Source organism: Suillus bovinus (genome assembly GCF_016758785.1).
Source record: "Suillus bovinus strain UH-Sbo-P2 chromosome Unknown EDB93scaffold_17, whole genome shotgun sequence".
Classification (NCBI taxonomy): Eukaryota; Fungi; Basidiomycota; class Agaricomycetes; order Boletales; family Suillaceae; genus Suillus; species Suillus bovinus.
In genome coordinates this window covers 16,104-24,815 of record NW_024542073.1, presented here as the reverse complement: position 1 = coordinate 24,815, position 8,712 = coordinate 16,104, and the positions used below count along the sequence as shown (strand labels likewise).

Genomic DNA, 8,712 nt, shown 5'->3' with positions numbered 1-8,712 from the left:
GGTCAACAACCCCGCCGGAAGACTGAGGTCGCGCCAGCCGAATCAGGACGGCCTGAGATGGCAGCAGAGTTCGCCAGGTGAATGGCAGGGCATTTCGTCCTTAAGGGACCCAAGGAGCGAAAAGAGGGGGGGGAGACAGGGCAGATCCCTGTCAAACACCCCATCACTGGCAGCCCAGAAGGCCCTGAATGTAAGGGAGAGGCGCACACTGAGCCTCTGATAACCATGCAGGCAGGATACCCTGCGGAGGACGAGCTAATAGCCGGTATAAAGGATCAGTACCCCAGGGACCCATTCTTCAAACAGATTCTGGACTCACCAGCAGAATATCGGAACTTTGAGGTCAATGGCGGCCTAGTGCGCATCCGCCTGAAGAATAAAGCATTGTTATGCATACCAGACGTTATGCTAAGGGAACGCACCATAAGGGAAATAATAATATCCCAAGCTCACTCCCTACTGGCACACCTGGGGGCCGCTAAGACACTAATCTACTTACGAGACCACATATGGTGGAAAACAATGGCACAGGATGTTAATTCATTCTGTGCGTCCTGCATGACCTGCAAAAGAAGTAAGCCCTCGAACCAGAAGCCATATGGCTTACTACACACGCTCCAAGTACCCAAAAGACCATGGGACTCTGTGGGGATCGACTTCATTGGGCCCCTGCCAATCTCAAAGGACCGCAATGGTGAATACGATGCCATCACGGTGATAATAGACCGACTTACCTCGATGGTACACCTAGTACCCAGCCGAACAAACTATATGGCGCGAGAGGTGGCAGAACTTGTCTTCGCCGAAGTGTACAAGCATCACGGGCTACCCAAGTCAATTGTCAGTGACCGAGACGTATTGTTCACAAGCACATTCTGGACTCACCTGAATGCCCTGATGGGAATCAAGCAAAACATGTCCAGCGCTTACCACCCTGAGTCGGACGGAGCAACGGAGCGAGCTAATCGAACGGTAACCCAGATGCTCAGATCTATAGTATCACCGTCCCAGACTGACTGGGTATCCAAGCTACCTGCGATCGAGTTCGCTATTAATCTGGCAAGCTCGGAAACAACTCTACTCTCACCTTTTGAGGCTAATACTGGGCGCACACCCAGGGTGATGGTGTGGAATAACCCGACAAAGGACGAATATCCCAGTGTGCGGGCCTACCTACAAAAGATGAAGCTAGCCCAAATGAGCGCCCATGACTCCATGCTCGAGGCACGTGTGAAACAAACATGACACGCCAACCGACGCCGTCAGATATGTCCATTTAAGGAAGGAGACTTGAGTTATGTGTCGACAAAGAATATGACACTGCCAAAAGGACTTGCACGCAAGCTTATACCCAAATATGTTGGACCTTACAAGATTCTTCGGGACTATGGCAACAACTCATTCATGCTTGACTTACCTAATCAGATGCGCAGCCGGGGTGTTCATCCCGTATTCCACTCTTCCCTGCTCCGCATACACCTGCCCAATGATGACCGAAAGTTCCCGGGACGGTCAGACACCCAAGTCTTGAACCTTGGTGATGCACAGGAGCCCGAATGGGCTGTAAGCAAAATCCTATCGCACATGGGATCCCAGGAGGAGGCCATCTTCGAGGTGGAATGGAAAGCCGGGGACGTCACCTGGTTGCCCTATGCTAATATAGCGCACCTTGATGCATTAGCTGAGTATCTGGATTTAATTGGTGTCACTAACATCAATAACTTGCCAGAGGGAAAGGGGACGGCCCCTAGCGACGAAGCCCGATCATTCTTAGGGCAGGTCTCGCTTGGGGGCATAAATACTGGACTCACCCCCAAACCCATGAAACTCACGATAAGGGAACCCCGATTATCCTTATTCCCCACCGCATCATCACCTTCTTCACTCCCCTCTCACTCGTGGTTTGCCGACACCGAAACCGAACTCTTCACGATGACCATTCTTCCTGATGAGGGCGACCTGCTCTATTTCGCCGGGCAGGACCGCGACATCCTCATCAGCAGCCCGGAGGGAAACGAAGGGCCCTACCTCGTCACCCACGACCAGCTCAAACTCTTCGCGAATTACTCCCTTGCTCTCCGAAACAGATCCCCTCGTTCGCGCCCCCCGGCTCCATTGGGGTATGCTTTCTTCGCCCATGCTTTCAATAGCAAAGGGCTGCACTCCTCGGCCTCATACCTCGACGAGCAGGGCGCAGTTGTGAGCACCCGCGCCGCCATGGAGGTGGCTGACATCATCGGAGAAGAGGACGATGTAGAGATTACCATGTCACCCACCCGCATGGAGCAGATGGAAAAGATGGTTTGGCAGACGGCGGTGAACGCAACCCACCAGCGCGAAAAGATCGAGGCGCGTCGCGCAGCACAGCGGAAGGAGAAGAACTACGGGAGGAAGCAGGACCAAAGATTGAATAAGAAGGGGTTGGGAAAGGTCAGGAAGGACGCCGGCCTGCCCACTACATGTCCGGGCGCCGTCGCATCAACCAGTGGCGCCAATGAGCCGGAAGAACCTTTGGCTGCGATGGAATAGTAGGCCTTATGGGTGTCAAGGGAGACTAGGGTCTCCCTGGAGGGGGAGATGTAACGGTGTCACTTTCCCGGTTCTGTGTCATCGTGACCTTTTCGTTCCCACTCCTGTCTAAACTCTTATTGCTCTCATTTCTACTCCTAACTACAGATACCATGCGTCGTCCATCGGCCGAGGCTATGGCTACCCATTTCTCTCCCTGTCATCTATGCCCCCATTCTGCCCAGAATCTTAGTAGTATAAAATGATGTACCTACCCATAGCGTTACAGTAGTGTTTTCTGGAAACCCGAATAGCAGAGACTTTTATCCTGTTATTCATCCGATACGCACTCTTCTGCTTGTGTCGTTGTCTTCAAGCCCTATTAGCTAAATAGTCAACGCCACATTATCATACCTCACTTATATTTTTCTGATTCTACTTTACAGTTCCGAGTTATTCCAGCGCCCAGCGCCTCCATACCCTTTACCCTACGTATTTCACATGTTACCTTACAGAAAAGCCTATAAAAGACCCAGTAGTTAGATAGGTACAGTTGGTGTTCTTGCAACTAAGCTATTACCTGGTGATATTGCCTGAATCATCTAAGTGTTTGCTATTGTGTCTTCAACTCAAGTGTTCCCACTTTGAGCTGTCACCACATATTTTTCACCTTCACCTAGCTTAATCTAAACCTACCCCACTGCCATTCTCAAACCCTAGGTCTGGCAAACCTCTGGTGACAAGTCAGCAAACAACAAACAAGATTCTATTCAACAACAATATGACTACAGTTCACTACGAACTGCAACCTGTTAACCAATGCACCAGGACAATATTCCCCACTCCAAAGCCTCCTGGCACCATGCCCACATCCCCCTTCGACTCTGCTTTGACCTCCCCAGACAACACTCCCGAATTAGCTGTGCACAACGAGACTAAAACGGAGTCCCCGCCTTGAGAACAGTACAATTGCACAGCAATAATATTACCATGCCTCCTGCTCCCAGTGTAGCAGGCCCAAACTCTGAAAGTGATGAGTCCAACGACGACAGTCGTCCATGGGTCACAGTGCAATGAAAGCATCACTGTGAGGGTGTTAGTTGTGTGGTGACTTCACACTAGATAGGTCGAAGACTTCTAAGACTTCGAAGACTTGAAGGACACTTCAAGGACATTACTATATTAGTAGATAACTTCGAGGACTTTGAGGACACTTCAAGGACATTACTATATTAGTAGATAACTTCGAGGACTTTGAGGACACTTTGAGGACAGACCTCTAAGACACTTCGAGGACACATACCATACTAGGAATTGTTTATATTTGTTTACATAGACTCGCCCATAGTGCAGAGTTCACAAGTCTTACATGCTTTGTGCATTGACTTTGAACTCTCAGGTATAGTACTTTACTTATTTACACAATAATATCATGTGCATTGACTTTGAACTCTCAGTTATTCTAACAGATTCAACATCTCTTACTCTTCAAAGTGCCTTGTTGCACATATCGAGTCACCCACTTAGCCTTTCATTACTCCATTGTCCCTCAATATGTGTTGAGTCCCTCACTTAGGAATTTTTTCTGATAAATCTTGAGAAGGCAGGCATCGTATAAAGTACAGGTGAGTCTTGGATTATTTCCCTACCCATTCCTTCTTTCTGCTTCTTTGGTTTAGCCATGCCTCGCACCTTTGCTAGCCCTAGTAAAAAGAAAAGGCCAGCAAAGTGCAAAGGTTCAGATGCCACCAAGAATGTAACAAAAAAGTGATGGGGACAAGAGACCAACATTGAAGCATCCAGCATGCCCCTTGTATCCCTTGGTCTTGCTGATGCTGACGCTCCTCAGTGTTCTATCTGCTCCAATGCAGAAACAGGAGGTAGGACCGCACAGTTGGAAAGGATAGGTGCTTTGCTAGAGGCTCCATCTTGAACCAACCAACACAAGGGCTCAACGTCGTTCAGTTACAACATCCCCATCAATCCTCAGGCTCCTGAACCGACTCGCAGTTGCAAGGGCCAAAGAATTCATTCAAAGGTCTGTTGCATAGTGACCCTGTTACTTGCACTGATAGTTTGCATTCAGGCAGCTCCACCACCTTACACTAATGTCCCAGACACCTCCGAGTCATGCATCAATGTCAGTATTGTGGAGTTCTCACAGCCACCAGGTTTCTTATTGCATTAACAAGGAGCTAGGTTTGGATTTGCTGATAATTCGCCTATTGTCCCTCCCGAGCCAAATATGAACAATCCTTGTGATGTTGTTGGCAGGAATGTTCCCAAGAAGTTTTCCAAGAATACTGATATTGGCCATACTAGAGCACCACCAACTACCGGCTTTTCAGAACAGATGCTAGACCCAGTGCTACATGATACAAGCCAGGCTAAGTTTCAATTAATTAGAGTACATAGCAGTGCTAATAAAGAAGACAGGGATGAAGAAGAAAATGAAGATGATAAAAACAATGAAGATGATGAGGACAATGAAAATGATGGAGACAACCCAAACAATGGAGACAAGGAGAATGTGGGCCCAGAGGGAGAGATGAGAGAGCAGGAGATTTGTTGGGGGGAGGTTGGTAGATGTCAATGCAACCATCCAGGTAATGTTCTTACACTTATGACTCTCATTCTGCCATGGCAGCAGCATATCAAGATTAGGCAATGATGCCTTACTGATATGAATTTACAGGGTTTTCCAGGGAAGAGCTCCCTTCATGTACCCGCCTCCCTCCAAGTCGCTGTCTTACGCCTGAGTTCGAATTTACATTCTCCCATGACAAGGACAACACAGCAGCCCAGACAAGTCTCACTAACTCCACAAGGCGACCTGGAATGGAGTCTCAAGGTCCTTCCTCATATGTCCAGCAGCATGACACTTCCCAAGTATGTGATGTCTAGATTTATTTGTACTGTGCTGAGCGCTTTTAATTCCTTTCAAGGGCCTTCCGGATCGTGCGCAAGGAGTGCAACAACTGCAAGATGCTGAGATGAGGAGATAGTATCTCAATTTAAACAAACAAAGCTCATGATTTTATCAACCATCGCCTCGAAGCCCCAGGATGTCTTGATGCATCATCATGAAACAAACGGACAGCCCTGACTACTTGACCCTGACACTCTGGAGCTCTTGCATCAAGCAATGAGGTCCAACAAGCCGACTCAGTGTTCCAAAGTCCAAGGATCAAAGAAACCCAGTAATGGACCAAAGCCTACTCAACTTGCCTGGTACAGGCCATGCTGGAAAAGTTTTCTTGAGGATGTTAAAGGCAAATGTCACACAATTCACACATCGGAGAATCCATTTCTGACCCTCGTCAAAGATCTATCAGTCTCTGTTGCTGAGGTTCTGGTTGCAGTTTTGATCACATGGGATAAGGACGGTAAAAAATTTGAGGATGGTAAGCACTCATTTGTGTTTTGAGTTGATTTATTTTGATACTGTGCTACAGGGATTTGGCCAGAGCATAAGCCTGACATGGAGCGGCTGGTACATATTTTATTCATCACTTGAGGCCTCACTGATTTATTTTGGACCTATACTATAGTTGTATGATGATCTGACTTGAAGAAGACTGTTATGAGCATTGTGCCTGTACAATACTCACTCATCCCTCCACCTTCTGTTCCTGCTCAACAGTCTGCAGGGTGGATCAAAACTGCTGCTGTTGCATTACTTGAAAATTCACTTTTCTTGTGTCATGGAGTTGATAGAATGGTAAATGAACTATCCCAAACCTTGACTATACTAAGGAAGAACACTAGGGAAAAACAAGAAACTTTGCACATCTGGCGCTTCGGGAAGGTGTTATCGCTTTTTTTTTACACTGGACCATATCAAATTACAATGAGGCAACCAGATATTTTACGGAACCAGCTGCCCTTATCATGCTTGGCTCTGGTTGGTGCTGCAGTATTTTCCTTCTCCTCTACTAGTACCTGAATGTTGACTTTCCTTTATAGTTCAATTGTATCTTGGATGGTCTCAAAAAGAATGGTAATGGAAAATATTACCCTAAGTTCACTGCAAATGAATATGGCCCTATATACCGCAAGATGCTCCAGCTACTGAGTGACATCATGAAGGATTGTTACCATGGCCCTGTCATGTTAGCGCAGCTCTGGGAATGGGCCCAAGCGGGGTGGTAAGTCATTCATTTTGTTTTAAAATTATGATATTAATTTTATTTATACAGGGCCAAACTTTTGAAGGTTGATGGAGATGTAGGGGCAAGTCATGACCACCTGCAGATTTTTCTCGATTAAGTCCACATATTTCTGCTCTGCTTTTATCCTAGTTTTTGTGTATATCTGTTATCATAGTTGATTATCTCGATCTTTTATCAGCATGTTATCAATATGATCTAATCTGCATGGTATCAATGTGTGATTAATTTAGGCTACTAGTACTGTGCATGAGTGAGTATCTGTGAGTATCTGTGAGCATCTGTGCAGAGTGCAACAGAATCAGCGCTTCTGTGGGCCTCTGTCCAAAAGCGACCAATCTGTTGCACTTAGGCACTGTACAGTGCAAAGTAGTTTACTGATGTAGCTGAAAGCCCTGTATCATTAGCATTATGATCTGCAGGCATGATGACCCTTCTGTTTGAAGGTCTCTCTGGCTTATCTCCACCATTGTTCATATGATGACACTTGGTGCCACTGAAGTTGTGATGGTACCAGTCACAATACCAAAAGTGATCTGTCTTGTACATAGTGACAGACATGAAAGTAATATCTGTCTCCCAGTCAAATACAATTGTGCTTGGTGTAAGAAGATTGGTGTGGTCAACAACAGGTTGTAGGGTATCTAATTTGATGCATATCACAGACTTGACCTTGTCCATGCCTTAGTTTAAGGCAATGCTGATCTGACCCATATCAAGTGTTGGAAACAGTGTCTGAAAAAATGATGTCAGTACCTATAGATATGTCAAATAAACTACCCACTCCATAAGCCATGTGAGGATTGTTTACATTGATGACATTGTTGTTCTCCTTAAGCCAGACAAAATACTTGACCTTAGATATATTAATCTAGTCATGATCCATTGCTTTAATAGAACCAAATAACTTGTCTGCATCTCTGTGTGGTGAAAAGAGGTTGAATAAATAATATGCATATGATTTTGCAGTGAGTAAGGAGAACTTTCTCTATCTTCTTGAGGGCGACACATTTAGATTGAGAGAATACAGTCTCTGTGTATCACAGCACCTCAGTCTCCGCTACCTCTGGGGTGGTAGAGGTTAAAGTGAGTTGCATATCAGGGATAGTGAAGATATCCTCCAAATAAATATGACCAGGTATGATGTTAATCATCAACAAAGATTGTGTGAGCAAGAGGGAATGGAGCTTGCTTGAGATTGCAGATGATATCTTACTTATTGTTTGATTATGAACTGGGTGGGGGAAGTATATAATGAGGATCATGGTGCATGGAAAATACATCATCCTACATCATTCAATTATATATGCATAGATTCACACAATGTTATAAACTAACTTTGCTTTCAAGAAGGAAGTGCATATTATCTCCACTGATTGAGTCAAGCATGGTCACAAATTTGTAAAAAGAAACATTCCAAAAACACATTGGTTCTACTTGTACATGCTAAAGTGCATCTATAATTGTGTTGGTAGATTTGCCTATTCAATCATCGTGAGAAATTCAGTTTCATTTGACATGAGTTGACCTATCTAGACAATGACATTATTCAAATTATTCACCAAACTCTCAGTTGTAAAATGTTCAGCTTCCTTGGGTTTGCCTGAAGCCAAAGTCTGTCATTATTGTTAACAATTAACTAGTTATCTACTTGATATTGTAACAATATCTGCCTAGTTACTAAGTGCTGCCTTGGAAGTTGGACCAAGAAACTGCACTTTTGGTTTGCTAGTAGAGTTAGATTTCAACCAAGCAGTGGCAATTGAGAGTTTAGTTGCTATCTTTGTATCCTCATTGGTCTTCACTTCTGATTTTCTTATGCAAGTAAAGTAGTATGGTGAACTGCTAGTGGAAGATCTGAAAATTGCTGCCATCATACAGTGACCCACAGGTCAAGTGAAATGGTGTGAGGGCGTGCACTGCTGGGGTGCCTGAGAGTCCCATTGCCTTTTGTAATAATGGACACCCAATAAAAAAAAAGGCATGCAAAAACAATTTAATAAACTAAGTCACATGAACAGCCCATCTTGAAATA

General features: G+C 45.3%; 1 protein-coding gene across 1 annotated transcript; it reads left to right on the top strand.

The window, feature by feature from the left end:
• Nucleotides 1–4,312: 4,312 nt before the first annotated feature.
• Nucleotides 4,313–6,777, top strand: EDB93DRAFT_1102746 (uncharacterized protein; the record flags this gene model as incomplete). Its single annotated transcript, XM_041447240.1, has 11 exons — nucleotides 4,313–4,388; nucleotides 4,519–4,546; nucleotides 4,595–4,648; nucleotides 4,783–5,090; nucleotides 5,204–5,397; nucleotides 5,454–5,466; nucleotides 5,652–5,912; nucleotides 5,964–6,001; nucleotides 6,083–6,229; nucleotides 6,475–6,656; nucleotides 6,708–6,777. 11 exons carry the CDS (start codon nucleotides 4,313–4,315, stop codon nucleotides 6,775–6,777), a joined length of 1,371 nt encoding a protein of 456 aa, XP_041309123.1.
• Between the last annotated feature and the right edge of the window lie 1,935 nt (nucleotides 6,778–8,712).